General features: G+C 25.1%; 1 protein-coding gene and 1 pseudogene across 1 annotated transcript; both read right to left on the bottom strand.

Moving 5' to 3' along the window:
- Window positions 1-6,107: 6,107 nt before the first annotated feature.
- LOC108342532 (basic blue protein) lies at window positions 6,108-7,650 on the bottom strand. The gene is made up of 2 exons (XM_017580320.2): window positions 7,414-7,650; window positions 6,108-6,496 (listed from the first exon to the last, which is right to left on the bottom strand). Exons 1-2 carry the CDS (start codon window positions 7,580-7,582, stop codon window positions 6,297-6,299), a joined length of 369 nt encoding a protein of 122 aa, XP_017435809.1. The 5' UTR covers window positions 7,583-7,650; the 3' UTR covers window positions 6,108-6,296.
- A 3,304-nt stretch (window positions 7,651-10,954) lies between these two features.
- Window positions 10,955-11,636, bottom strand: LOC108341736 (basic blue protein-like; annotated as a pseudogene).
- Between the last annotated feature and the right edge of the window lie 3,727 nt (window positions 11,637-15,363).

Genomic DNA, 15,363 nt, shown 5'->3' with positions numbered 1-15,363 from the left:
AAGTTATTTCAGAAAATTTGGTATCGGTATTTGGAAAAGGGAATGGAGAATGCAATGGTCCCAAAATTAATATATTTTCAGTTTTATTTTTATTTTTTTATGTTTTCTCCATTAATATTTGCTAAACAAATTTATAGAATTCTTTGAAATGATTTTCCTTATAAAGATAAATGGTATGGAACTTATAAAATAGGTTAGTACATAAATCTAATGAGTGAACTTAACTTAAATCCACATAAATTGTTAAACTGAACTAGTATAATTTAGATTGCAATTCTTTATTTCTAAATTTTCACAAGTCTGATTTACAAATCACTAAAGTCCAAAATAGTTCCTTTGAAATAGTCCAAAATGCTCCAATTAATTTTCTAATCGACCAAACATAAATAAGATGGCCCATTAATTGTCCATGACTGAATTTGTACAAAAATGTCAACCACGTACAACAAGCCACATAATCATGCTTGAGAAATCCATTTCATGGTTAATTGGTTACTTTATATATACCAACATCATCAACATTGTCAGATTTGTTATGCCTAGACATTAATTCCCACGCATTACACCATGCTCTTTAATAATTATAAATGATGCTGCATACGTGTATATATATATGGTAACTTCTACTGCATTGATGCAGAAAAGAGTTTTAGCACTATTTGTATCGAAACAAAAAGATTGAACTGATAAACAGTGAGTTGACAAATTGATTATAAGCTGAGTGGGAGACATGGACAGCCCATTTTGCATCCTTCTTTTGCAGCAAGTCTGAAAGCACAGTGAAAGCACACACCAATCATATAGTCAAGTGAAAAGAAAACAAAGCCACATTCTGCAACCTGGTGCAAGATAAATAACATCTTACAATCCTTATTTTTATACTAATGATACCATAACAGATTACATCAATAAAATGATTATAAAAGTGTAAACTTTTTTGTATTTTTTCAAAAAAAATATATAAATAAGGATAATATTAAATGAACTTAGAAAATTTATACGTCTCAAAACTATTTTTCATTTTCCACGCACAACATTGCTGTCTTACACAAACATAAGCACATATTAGTAGTAAACTTGTGCAGACAAAACCAAGGTTCAATTAAAAGTTTTTTTTTTTCTTTATTGCAACACAAGCACCCACCATACACACAGATCGTACAACTCCATGCACGCTGCTGCCACTTCTTTCTACAAAAAGCCAATCTTCAATTCAAAATACAAGTATAGAAAACTTTTCTTCTTCCTCGTTTCTCTTTATTACAACAACCTATCTCCTTCTTCACTAAAACTCAAGCTACACAATCTCTATTTCCTTGTGCTTTTCCTTTGCTCTCTAGGCTTTCTCAGAGGTCTTGTTCCATAGACATTTTGGCATTCTGTCCACCTCCGTTATAATGTCTACAAACATGATTTTGGAGGTGGTCAGCATGCCAAACGGGCTCTGTGTATCTGTCTCTGAGAAACCTTATTTGAGAACTCAACGTGGTACTTTGAATTCTCCAACACACTGTAACATTGTTCTTCTTCCAGATCTTTTAGCAGAGTTATCAATTATCAGAATGCCACGTTATGGTCCCAACAAAACTGTTTTCTTAACATTTGAATGAGTTTTCTGTTTTAACTTCTCGTGCAGGTTCTCATTAATCAGACACACAAGCTTTGATGAAAGCACCCACTGAAGACACAACACTAACTGGCAACACAACACCAACGGAAGTCTGATACCACTTGTTGAATCTATAAAACAGAAAGTTCACCGAAGAGATACAACGTTAATGAACCGAGTCGAACCACGTAAGAACTGACTCTTTATTCAAAACCTTAGAAGAATGAGTCAATGAATCTTCAAAGTCATATAATGCTTTATTTCTTATTTCTATACAAGATGAGACTTAGATTAACAATTCTAGATCAAAATTTGAAGGTATTAAATTAGTTTTCGTTTTTCATTCAAGTGATTTGGAATGGAAGTCAAGATATCAGATAAACTTGTACAAAAGTAAAGGAAAATATCTTTTTAACAATTTTTTTTTGATAATTTTTTTATAACTTATATGGTAGCCGTGATTAGTCTGTTTCAAATTACATATAGTCTTTGTTGTCAAAAAATTATTAAAAAAAATGGTTAAAATATCATGGTTAAAAGGTAAAATACATGGATCGTGTTCCACTTCTCCTTTTGATTATGTGATTCTATTTTTTATTTTTTTTGTATTGTGTATTGTTTTGGCTGGTGTGCAAGTCAACCATCAAAGTCCAACATCTAAAGAGGAATATGCAGCAGTTGTTCTACTTTTCTCTTTCTTGTTTGAGGCAAAAACCTTTGTCTTGGGTTGTAATGATGGTGAAACTGTACCTTTTTGTATACCTTTTCAAACTTTAAAGGAATATGGATGATTGCATATGTCTCCACTTGCTTAAATTCCATTGGCTTTCAGTGCTGTGGTTGCAGCATTGGATTCCTAACCTAATAACTCCTACAGAAATTTTTAGGTAAACACAGACAATTCTTTAAGACACATGCAATGCAAGTGTATATAGATCATTGTTGCATACCTATCATGAATATTAAACCATTTTTTAAAAGTTAAAACCAGTTATCTTACACATAATCATGAGTTTTACACCATAATTTGACCTGCTATACCATAGGTTCTGAAAGTTCTGATAACTATTTTTCAATCCTTACACTGCATTATTTATAGGAAAATGTTTCCTGAACAACCATTTTTGACAACATTTAGACACGCGCACACGTGTCAAAATCTGAGTGGTCTAGTTGGAAAAATTAAATGAAAATGGACCACTCAGATTTTGACACGTGTGCGCGTGTCTAAATGTTGTCAAAAATGGTTGTTCAAGTATCATTTTCCTTATTTATATAGAAAACCACAATGTTAAATTAAAATCTGATTTAAGTCATTTCTGGTGTATATATATATATATTGAAAATGTCTAACTAGTACTCTATAAAAAACTATAGAACAAACTATAATAAACTGGTGCGTGTTCCAGTAAAGAAACTCATACATAACTGATGTACATACATATATATATACATACATATATATATATATACATATATATATATATATATATATATATATATATATATATATATATATATATATATATATAAATGTAAAACAATATATTTGAACCAGTTAAGCAGTCAAAACATAACTGATATATGGTGATAAATGTGAACCAGTTAACGCACTGATATAATTAATGCCAATCAGTCAAAAACACAACTGATGAAGTTTAGCAATTAGTTATCCTTCACTACAAAAATATTTTATTATAATGGAGGTTTATTATCCGAGGTTATTTTGTTTTCCATCTCCCTTTATAACGTTTTTCTATTACGTTTATTGGCAAATTATTACCAGCAAAAAAATTTAAAATTACATTTATATGCAAGTCATGTAGCTCCACACAATTTCAAACGAAGAAATCATATAGAATTTTAGTTTTGAATCATTTAAAAAAGTAAAGTCGTATACTAGTAACAGTTATAATAGATATGTAATAAAGTTGTCAACTTCATGCCTTTGTCTTAGAGCTTCCGGAGGCGGCGCGTGACAGAGCGGAAGAGCTTGAGGGCCTCGACGGGCCGTCGTCAGGGGCGGAGGAGAGGCGAGCAACGACGCGGTCCAGACCTTGACATGAAGGAGGTAGCCGGAACGGATCATGGAGCGGAGCACGGAGGCGGCATAACGCGCATTAAAAGAAATATAAAACAAAATTTATAATATTACAAGAGGTGACTTTTTTATTACAAATATATATGATTTAAATGTTGAAATAAATTATTAAATATAATTTAATACAGAATACTATGTAAATATAATCAGTGTATTTATTTATTTAATAATATTAATTTGATGAAAAAAGTTTATCAATAAGATAATATTTTTAACAAATTTTATTTTTTAATTTTAAGATTTTAATTATTGATAAAAAATATCCGTGAGTAATAGATATTTATCTAATTTAAAACTTTATTGACATCATAGTTTTTTTTCCTAGGTTTTGACCATGATTCACAGCAAAAACTTGTTAGATTTTTTTAAAGAAATCTATAAGTAATTAAATTTTTTTTTAAATCAATAGTAAATTCGTCAATGAAATTTTAAAATTTGACAGGAAATTTATTGATGTTTGAATATTTTAAAACTTATTGGTAAATTTGTGATGAAATGAATTCTAATTATCTTGTTAAATATGATGAAATGTTTGCTAAAGTTAATGAGAAGAAGAATAGAACAATTATGAGAAAAAAAAGAATGAGGACAAATATGAATATGAGATTGACTGAAGAAGAGGAGGAGTATAAGGCGACAAATACAATGACAACAATGACTAACATGGTAATGGTGACGATCAACATGACAACGATGACGACGAGAGGGAACAAGACGAAGAAGAATATAAAGAAGGGGAATATAAGGAGAAAGAAAAATCTCAAACGTGATATTTATGGACTGAAATTTACCAGTGGAAGAAAAAAATTGTCAATAACTACCAATTGTTGAAAAAATTGATTATCCAATTAAAAATAAGTTTTTTATCAGTTTTTGTGATCACCTTCCTTCCATTAATTAATTTTTACAATGAGAAAATGTTTTTTTTTTTAAATTTCTAGAATAATCAATTAGTATTTATGATGATAATTGATTATCCTCGTAGATAGACTCTTTAGTTTTTTGGCCTCATTTTTAAAATAAGTATATATATATATTTTAGTTAAACTTAATTTGAAAAGAACTTTTCTTTTCAGGTTTAAAGTTGTGATTACTAGAAAAACTCTCAAAGTTTGTAAAAAGGGGTTTTAAAAAAATCTACTATGGTCAGAATGAGAAATTTCATTGAGTATGTTATATATGATTAAGTATTATTGTTGTTTCTAAGAAAGTTATTTATCCTTTGTGTCAAAGGAGGTGTTGTTCATATTGTGTCTTTAACAAAGATGCATTCTAATCCAACATTTATTCTTTGTGAGTATAAGTTGTGGTTATTTATTAGTGATTAGTTAGTCTATCTTAGAGATATTACCCAACTAGACATAGGATCTTTTTTAACCGAAATGATATAAAATTCTAAGTGCAATTTTTTCTTTTTTTACACTCAATTTTTAAAAACCCAGTTTTATTAAGTAAAGAAATTCCCGCTCCCTCTTGTTTTTTATCCATACACAAACGTTATCTTACACGATTCAAAACCATTGATAATTAAGATAATTTTTTTATCCGTTAATAAAAAATTTTGACAAACATTTTACAAATAGATTATTGATTGTTGATAAAAAAAATTATTAATAAAAAATTATTGATAAATTTTTGTGATTATCGATGATTTTAATTTTTTTTATAGTGATATAGTTTCTTATTCTTATGGTCTAAGGTCTTACTTATGTTTTAAGCCTTATTTTTTCTGTATGTCATTTTAAGTGCAATGAATCTTATAGTGTTACTTGACAAAATTTGTTTAGATGTATACAAATGTTGTTAGTATCAAATATATAAAATAAATGAATATATATATATATATATATATATATATATATATATATATATATATATATATATAATAAATCAATATATATATATATAAATCTATTTGAGAAAGCCAAATCCTTTTCATTAAATTGTATTATTACAAAGTTAAATGATATTTATTTCGACAATAAATCTATTTAAATAGCATGGTGTTTTCTTCTTTAAAATTTAATGTTATAATTTTATTCTTAAAGAAGGTATAAAAGAGTTAAAAAAGAAGTTGTATTTAAATAATTCTTAACATTTATTCTGAATGAAAATATTAAACATAGTGATCAATAATGATTAATTCTATTAATATTATTTAAAGGGACTTGAAATCAAAATAATATTAAATTTCATTACTATTTATACAACAAAATTTTAATTCTTTTCACGTTTCTTAATCACTGAAATGGTATTCGTATTCAATCTAAAAGTAATATTTAAAACTTAAACATATGATGAAAATTATAAATTAAAATTTAAAAGTATAAAAATGGAATGAATTTAGGAAAAAGTTGAATGACATAAAAAAAATAAAGAAAATAAAAAAGAAAGACATATATAAAGATTTATCATTTATTGTGACAGAAGTCATTTTATCTTAATCAATTCACATGCACCCACCTAGATTTGGCACCCATTTCTACATATGTTCAACCAAAATGGATGATACATAGAAAATCCTAGAAAAGAATGATGAAAAAAAGGTGCTAAAAAAGACATAGGTGGCTATGAACTAAGCTTAATTCATTTAGCATGAATCGCAATTTTCATCCCTTGCTGGCAGTGACCAGGAATAGAGCAGACGAAATAGGTTGTTCCTGAGGCAAGTGTGATCTGATCATGCCCTGAACGATGCTTTTCTAATGCTTTTGAAGAATCGCATGAGTGATATCCATTCACGTCAACTTTCGTCACATCGTGAATCGAAGGATTATAATTAAATACTGTAAAAATATATTTATAAATTATGTCAGTTTAATTCAGACGTCAAAATTTATATAAAAAAAATCAATAATGATTTTTTGCCACATAAAATTTTTACGCACCATTCTTTATTATTTTTCACTTTTTCCTTTTTAAAAAATATAAAAATCAATTTTTTATAATCATTTTGGAAATTTTTTTAATGACTTTTTTGTAACAATTATTTTACAGTGGTCCCATAGTGACTTAAATATTTTTTTAAAAATAAATTTAAGCAGACCAATAAAATAGTGGCATATGACCTATTGTTAAAAGAGTAAGGATAACATGATGCACATTGACATTCATTTGACATATCTAACAAGAATAAAATCTTTTACGGTCTTTTGAAAAAGAAAAAGTTAGTTTAAAAAACACATTTGACACGATTTTTAATAATATAATAATTTATATTATAATTTTAAATTAAAAAATAATATAATTATAATTAAAACATTATTATTTTACTGTGTTAAAGTATTATTGCTCAAGAAAAAAAAGTAAAAGATAAAAAAGGATAATGTCAAATAGATGTAAAAAGATTAGCTAGATCAAAGTATCATTTTTCTTGTTAAAAAGTTATAAAAAATTGTAATGATACTATGACACATTTTTACATTCATTTGACACAGGTTATAAGGGTAAAATAGTAAAAAAGATATAAAATTTTGTATTGTTTCAAAAAAGAAAAAAATAAAGAGTAAGTAAAAATAATGTCAAATGAATGTAAAATATTTAAGTGTGTCAAACAATTTTTACTCTATAAAAATTATTTACATATTAGAGTCTGATTATTTTACTATATATATTAAAATGAAAGAATGAAAGTAAAAGTGTGTCATTATATTAATATTAAAAAAATATTATTTGAAATATTTGAAGAGGATAATGAACGAACCTAGTACATCACCAGCCTTAAATTGCTTTCCACCTGGCCAATTGCTTGTGTTAAAGGCCCAACCCTTGTCATCGCCAACCACATAAGTTGTTGCATGAGCCATATCAGACAGAAGGACCAACACACACAACGATGCGATGATTGCACTGAAGCCTCTTCCCTGACCCATCTTTTCTTTTCTATATATGCTTTTGCAAAATAAAACACCAATCTTTAGAATATCAATGTGAGTCGAAACAGAACCAAGCATGGCTTTTATAGGAACTTCCTTTCAACTTGTGGTCCCATCACCTCTTCTAATTTATTTAAATCACTAAATGATGTGTGGACATAAGCATTAATTAACAGCTTATAAATATTAAGTGCTTTTACAATAAATGAAACATCTCAGTTACAATAAATCCATTTATTAAGTTTAAATTCAACCTTCATCATTTTCACTTCTTTTTAATATTATAATTTTTATTTAAAATATATAGTTTTATGATTATTATTATTTCCTTTTTAATTTATTCTTGTAATATTTCGTTTTAATAATTCTAACACTGCAATGAAAGAATAATTTATAATTTGTGTAATTATTTCATTTTCACAAAAACATATAAAATGTTATTAGAGTTATCATATCATAACCATAACACCATAATATATATAATAATATCCTAATAGTAATAGCTACTAAAAAAAATTAAAGATTTTATAGAGTTTTACAAAAGATCCAATATACTCATACTATCTTATGCATTTATTCTCTAGTAAATACATGCTCCAATGAAACATCATGCTCACGTTATTAAAATAATTATTACAAAAGAAAGATACAATCACACAAATAAAGATAAAAAGGTAATTTTATCAAAAAACATATTCATATAACTGAAATATATACATAACAATTAAACACTCTTAAAATTACACGAACTCTGAATTTGAATTAATTTTTAAAATATAAATATTAAACTTATATAATTTATAATTCGATAAACTTTATTTTTTAACTAAAAGTATATTTAATTATTAATTAAATTATATGTACACAAAATTAAGAGTTTATAAACAGTTTAAGGGCTTTTGCAATAGACATCTCAGTTTCAATAAATCTATGAAGTTTCAGTTTCAGAAAGAAAAATAAAGTTTTATTTCATATTTTTTAATATTTTAAATGTATTCTTACTACTATAATTACATACAACTATTTTATTTACTATAATATAATAATTTATTATCATAGATATCAATCTAAATTATAGATTAAAATTTTAAAAAATAAAAGATTACGATCTAAATTTAAATTATTATTAATTTAATTCATTGTTGAAATCATATATTATAAACTTTATTATTGTTGAAATCATGTTATTGTAAAAATTTAAAAAAATAATGATTTTTCAAACATGAATCCGACAAATATTGCCTTTGCTCTTTGATGGAAAATCAAAGATTTCATAGTTTTGGTATAAAAAAGTTAGTTTAATAATATTGAATTTTATTTTTATTTTAAAGATTTTGTATTTTTTTTATTTCAAGAATGGTGAGAAAAAGAAGGAAAGAAAGTGACGGGTACTTATATCATTTATTTTATCATTTATTATTATTTTTTTAAAGAAGACCTTCTTTTTATGATTTTAAAAAAACATTATTTGGTGTAGAAAAAAAATAATACATTTAGAAAAAAACTTTAAAGTACAATCAAAAAGGAGAAAGAAAGGTGTAGAGGTCACGTATCTTTTCAGCTTTTGATATTCTTCTAGTTTTTCAGTTTTTCTTTATATTTTCATTCTCTCTTTCTATCTTTATTATTTTTGTATGTCTCTTTCTATTTTTTTTCGCTGATACGTTTTATATACAGAAATTGTAATATTACGATAATCTTGTCTTAATTGTTTGTGAATTAATTGACAATGAACAAAAAATAGGGAAATAAATGATATTGGTTGAGGAAAAAACGAATTAAGACATGAAAATTTGTCCATTTTAAAAATCATATTTTTCTTTTTAGAAAGAACTGACGCAACAAATTATATCAATATATTAATTTTAATTATTGCTTATAATTATTGGCATAATATTGATTTAAATTATTACCAATATTAAAGATTTCTTTGCCTAGAAACCAATATTTCAAAAATATTTTCAAGTAATGTGTCTTGTATTAAACTCTTGGGCTAAATTAAAGTTTGAAAATTATTTACATTATTTTAATAAAAAATATTTTATTTTTCTCTCTTCTTTTTTCACCATTAATTATTATTCTCTTATTATTTATTTTTATTTATTTACTTATCCGGACGAAATTAGATGTTGACACTTATCAAAATTAAAACCTACACCTCCTACTTACATGAAAGATTTAACCATCACTCAACCTATTTATTAATTAAAATTCGTTTAATTTTCAATAAATATTTTTAAAATATAAAATATATTAAGATTTTAAAAATATATTTAAAATTATATATTAATTTAAATATAAAATAATTGGAGGACACAAAACTCACCTCAACCACCACACTGATCTACTGCTGTTCACCGATTAAATACTCGTCACAAAAGTAAATATCCTTAGTTTTAAAAAAACAATTAAAACAAACATTTAGTAAAATTAAATTTCTCAAAATATATATATATATATATATATATATATATATATATATATATATATATATATATATTCATGTATTACATATCAATACTATCAAATTTATCAAAGAAATATTTCCAAAATAGGACAAAGTGATAAAAAAGTAATATACAAATAATTCGTCACAAATATATAAATTTTCACACAAAAATATAAATAAATATATTACACAAATTTCAGAAACTTGCATTGATGTCACATATACTAACTAATACATTTGGTTTAACGAAATTATTTAGATGTCAAATAATGTAAACGTCTAAAATAATGAACTTCGAAAAAACTCACATTTTATTACACCGGTGTTATGTACATCAATTAACCGGAATTGAGGTATAACGTAATTTTTTTACCATATTTATAAATGATAGACAAATTTAGAACTGATGAAAAAAATATGTTGTAACTAATGTTGTTTTCCTTTGATCAAATTACAATGGAAATCAAGATCTCGATCTCAAAAAAGTTTATTTAAACTAACATATTATAAACCTTTACCAACATATATGCAACTTTCGTATTAGAGTTTATTTTATAATAAACAAAATTCAAATGACTAACTTATTTTATACAATATTCAAATGAAAAAATTATTCAAATCTCTGATAGAATTAAAATAGTTAATTAATCGGTATATTTTAAAATAGTTCAAACATTTTCTTTTATAATTAAAATCACACCATATTTACTCGTACCAATTAAATTACTTTAAGTTATATAATTATAAAATATAAAACCAAATAAAACAACGTACTTTAATGGAAATAAATTTTAAAAATTTTCCAAATTTCTTTATATCAATAAGGATATTGTATACACAAAATTAGTAAAAAGATTTATGTGTTGCCATTATTCCAAAATGGACATACAATATCCTCATCTTCTGTGGTATCTATTATATCATGCAGCCGTCGCTGCAATTTTCATCTTAGCCTCGCAGTGACCATCAAAAGTGCAGATGAAGTAGTTCGTTCCTTTGGCAAGAGTAATGCTATCATGTCCTGACTGATACGTTTTTGATCCTTCTCCAGCAGTGCACGTATTGTATCCAGCCTCGTCCACTATCACCACGTTGTGATATGTCGGATTGTAATTGAATACTGCATCATGTTTACATAACTCATACATACTTTTAAAAATAATGATACATTTGACAATATTTTTTTGATAATATTTTAATATCATTTACGTGTCATTATGTAATTGGTCCAAATTTATTCTATAATTAATAATAATAATCATAAACATTAACATGAACCAAAAATGACACATAAATGATGTTAAAATATTATTAATTAAAATTTTATCAAATTTTTTTTGTTAAAGTATCGTTATCCTACTTTTAATACATAACATAAGTTTATTTAGAATGTGAAAGGGAATAATATTTTTTGAATATGGTACCAACCTAGTATGTCCCCTGCCTTAAAACTCTTTCCATTAGGCCAACCAGTCATGTTGAAGGCCCAACCACCAATGGATCCTCCAACCACGTACGTTGTTGCATGAGCCATCTCAGAGAAAACTCCCAACATGACAACACGACCATTGTTGTTGCACTAATACCTCTTCCCTGAACCATCTTTTAGTTCTACTATAATACAACAACAATAACTCTAGAATGTGTGTGTGAAAAACATAAGGCTATACAAAGGTTTTTATACTACAAAACTCTGATGTATTTTGCCAGTGTTTGTGTTTAATTGATGTAGTCAAAGTGAGTCAATTATATTAATTAAATAAAATTATCATTTTAGTTAAAAATATATGGCTTAGTTACCTTTTTATGTTACACATTTAATTATTTATTTATTTTATTTAGTCTTTCTATAAATAAAATATTTAATCAAGTTTCTCGATTCTTAAGTGTATTAAAAACCATTCAAGTCACTCCATTATAAAAATATAACAATATATATAACTCTTTAAGGTTTAATCATATTTTTAAGAATTATAATCATGTAACTTTACGTTGAAATTGACCTATTTAATTTTAAAAATATTAGCCTTGGTTTGCATTATATGTACATTAAAATTATAAAAACATCATTAGCGAACCAATTATTCGGTTTAAAATTTTGAAAAACCTGTTTAAGTTATTTATGCAAAATATATAACGATATGTATTTATTATTTGTTGATCAAAACTCTTAAAATACTTGTTTTAAAATAATATTTTGATGATGTATTTAAAACAATCACGTGGTATATATTGTGTTTGCTTTTGTGTGGGAAGATTTGTGTGTTGTGTATTAGTATTATAAGTTTGTATTTATTTATTCATTATGGAATCATTCATATCTTTGATAAAAGTTAATCTTTTTTAAAGTTTTCTAAAAAGTGTTTCAGAATGTAGCTATAGATTAGGTTAAAATATAACTAAAATTTTGTGATGCATTGTATTCGCACAAATAACAAAATTATGTAATGCTATAATGGATTATCATTATCAGTGAAATATTTAATTATATTAAATAATAATTAATTATTTAAAACTATAAGATTAGAAAAAAATTAATTAGACTTTGAGATAATCACTTTACATTTTTGTACATCGTTTTTTATGTTTCACGTAACAAGTGTTATTATTTTCTTTTTTCTTTTGGTTTTTTAAAGAGGGTACTTATACTGAGTGAATATAACTAATCTTATTTAAGTTATAATGATTAAAACTAGATATAGATTCAAAAATAGTTGAAGTATTTCATTCTCTATCTTTTCTCTTGTTTTTGTAGTAAAGTATCTAATCAATATTATTTTAAGAAAACTTTCTAAAGTTTTTCGGGTCAAAAAAACATTAATTCATATCGTGTCAACAGTGTATAATCTTTTTTTGTTTTTACAATTAATTTCAGAGTTCGTTTTGATGGTCATTTAAACTCTTAGATCTTAAAATGTTTGGACATTTTCAAATATTTGATTAAAGTTCTTCGTTAATAATTCTTTTGCTTTTTACATGAATATATTCTTTTATAATGTTCCTCATTTCTTTCTCTTGACATGGTGTTTTTTGTTTATTAGAATACTAAAGAAATGTGAAATGTTCAAAGTGTTAAACGAATTGAAAAAGTATAACGTACAATGAAAAATTCTCCTATAAAATTTTCTAATAATATTTTTGGAAGAACAAAGATAATTCTTCAATAACTTTTTTTTTATATATATATATATATATATATATATATATATATAAATGTCTTAACTATTGTTTTATAGTAAAAAATTAAATCATTATTACATATCTAAGTAAGTTTTTTATTTATTTACGTATATAAGTCAGTTGTGTAGGAATGCACGACTTCTGCACTGTTACAATAAAAAAAGGTAAAATCGTGATCCTTATATGTTTGTAGAAGCTCGTAATCGATTATTAGTGTCAGAAAATATGTAAGGTATACGATTCACTTTTTTTATTGTGGTAGTGCAGAAGTTGTGTATTCATACACGACTTCTTCATTTGAAGATGTGTGGAGACAACTTGGTTTGTCTATTTACATAAATAAAATAAATTACTTAAATTTATAATAATGATTTAATTTTTGTCTAAAAAGGTAAAAAAAATTATTATTAGTATGGTACGAAGAAACTCCTTAACCTAATGGTGAAATATTACTAGAAGATGAAATTCCATTTTTATTATTTTGATTATTTCTTTTATTTTTTGCATTTAGAAATAAACTAAATTCACACCAAAATGAGGAGATACTGAGAAGTAAGAGTTCAAATTACAACACTAGGAAGAAGAAGAAAAAAGTATAGTAAATATATATCTTTCTCATTTATTAGTCGTGAAAGAAAAGATCATTATTGAAGAACTTCAAAACCCTAAGCTTATTTATACATAAGGTTATTGAGCAGTAACTGAAAATTTCGTCCCAGCCTCACAGTCACCAGGAAAAGAGGAAATGAAGTAGCTTAGTCCTTTGAGTAGCTGAATATAATCATGTCCTGTCTGATAAGTTTTTGATCCTGCTGAAGCACTGCATGAATTGTATCCTCCTTGATCTACTACCACCACGTTGTGTTTTGTGGCATCATAAACAAATACTAAAAAAAAAAATAATTTAATTCAATCTTATAAAATTACATTATAAAATAAAATTTAGATTTTTAAATTAATTTTATCTTTAATTAATATAAATCTTATACTTACATAATTCATCACCGGTCTTGAAAACCTTTCCACTCCAAGAAGAAGCGTTTGTACTCCAACCATCTCTACCTCCGACCACATAGGTGTTTGCATGAGCCATGTCAGAGCAAAGCAGCAACGTACACAACGATACAACAACTATTGCACTCATGATTCTTTCCATCTTTTTCTTTTACCAACTCAAATATGATTCAAATATAAACATAAGGAAAAGCTTTTATAGCCTACGATATTGTCCTAAACCCTAAATCTAAATTTTATTATTATTTTAATCTTAATTTTTTTTTTATTTTTAAATGTCAATGGCAAATAAACAGTCAAAGGTATAAATGTTTACAATTCATAAACTTATAATGTAAAATTGTTTGTTTTCATTAACATTACTGTGATAAATAAAAGTGTATTAACTGTTAATTTATTTTTATAATTAATATTTTCTATAATTAATATTTTCTATAATTAATATTTTCTATAATATTTTTAATAAATGTCCTAAGAATGTTTATTGATTTATTAATAATAAGAAAAAATATTCTCTAAATTATAAATAATGTCCTCAAATGCAGTTTTTAACGTTTGAAATAAAATTTAAACTTATGATATTATAAATTAAGATTAAATAATTTCGTTAGAGTGTTATGTTGTTAACCTATATTAATTTAACTAAGGTGTAAAAGTAAAGTTGTTAATTGACAGTGTTAGCCAATTTTTAGAAAGTCTCTTTTAAAAAGCTTCTTTAACTGGGTGAAAAATAGTCTCAACCACTAAAATTTCTTTTCAAAGATTAGGATCCGAGTTAAGGTAAGTTTGATTCTATTACAAAACTTTAATTAATTTTTAAAAATAATATCATATATATATATATATATTATATTTTTATACCATACTCATATAAAAATGTAGTAGGTAAGAAAAATGTTCATGTTAAATAAATAAAATGAATTTTTTTATTTTAATTAAGTTATAATTTATTTAAAATCAAATAAACTTTTTAAAAGATATAAAAGACTTAACTAATAGGAAGTGATTTTTTTATATTGTGATAAATAATTGATTTTTTATATATGGAGTTTGCAAACTTTGAACCTCTTAAACTATACTAAATTTTAATTGACAAAAATATCCTAAGATATTATGGATTCTAAGTTTTCAGGTT

This window comes from Vigna angularis, chromosome 6 (genome assembly GCF_016808095.1).
Source record: "Vigna angularis cultivar LongXiaoDou No.4 chromosome 6, ASM1680809v1, whole genome shotgun sequence".
Lineage (NCBI taxonomy): Eukaryota > Viridiplantae > Streptophyta > Magnoliopsida > Fabales > Fabaceae > Vigna > Vigna angularis.
Note: the sequence above shows the minus strand (reverse complement) of the source record. Positions and strands in the feature narration are given on the sequence as shown.

Excerpts from the sequence above, each read along its gene's own strand:
- LOC108342532 (XM_017580320.2), bottom strand. The coding sequence starts at position 7,582 with ATGGGTCAGGGAAGAGGCTTCAGTGCAATCATCGCATCGTTGTGTGTG. Across the intron at positions 6,497-7,413 it reads TAAGGCTGGTGATGTACTAG|TATTTAATTATAATCCTTCG; the intron begins GTTCGTTCATTA and ends ATATTTTTACAG.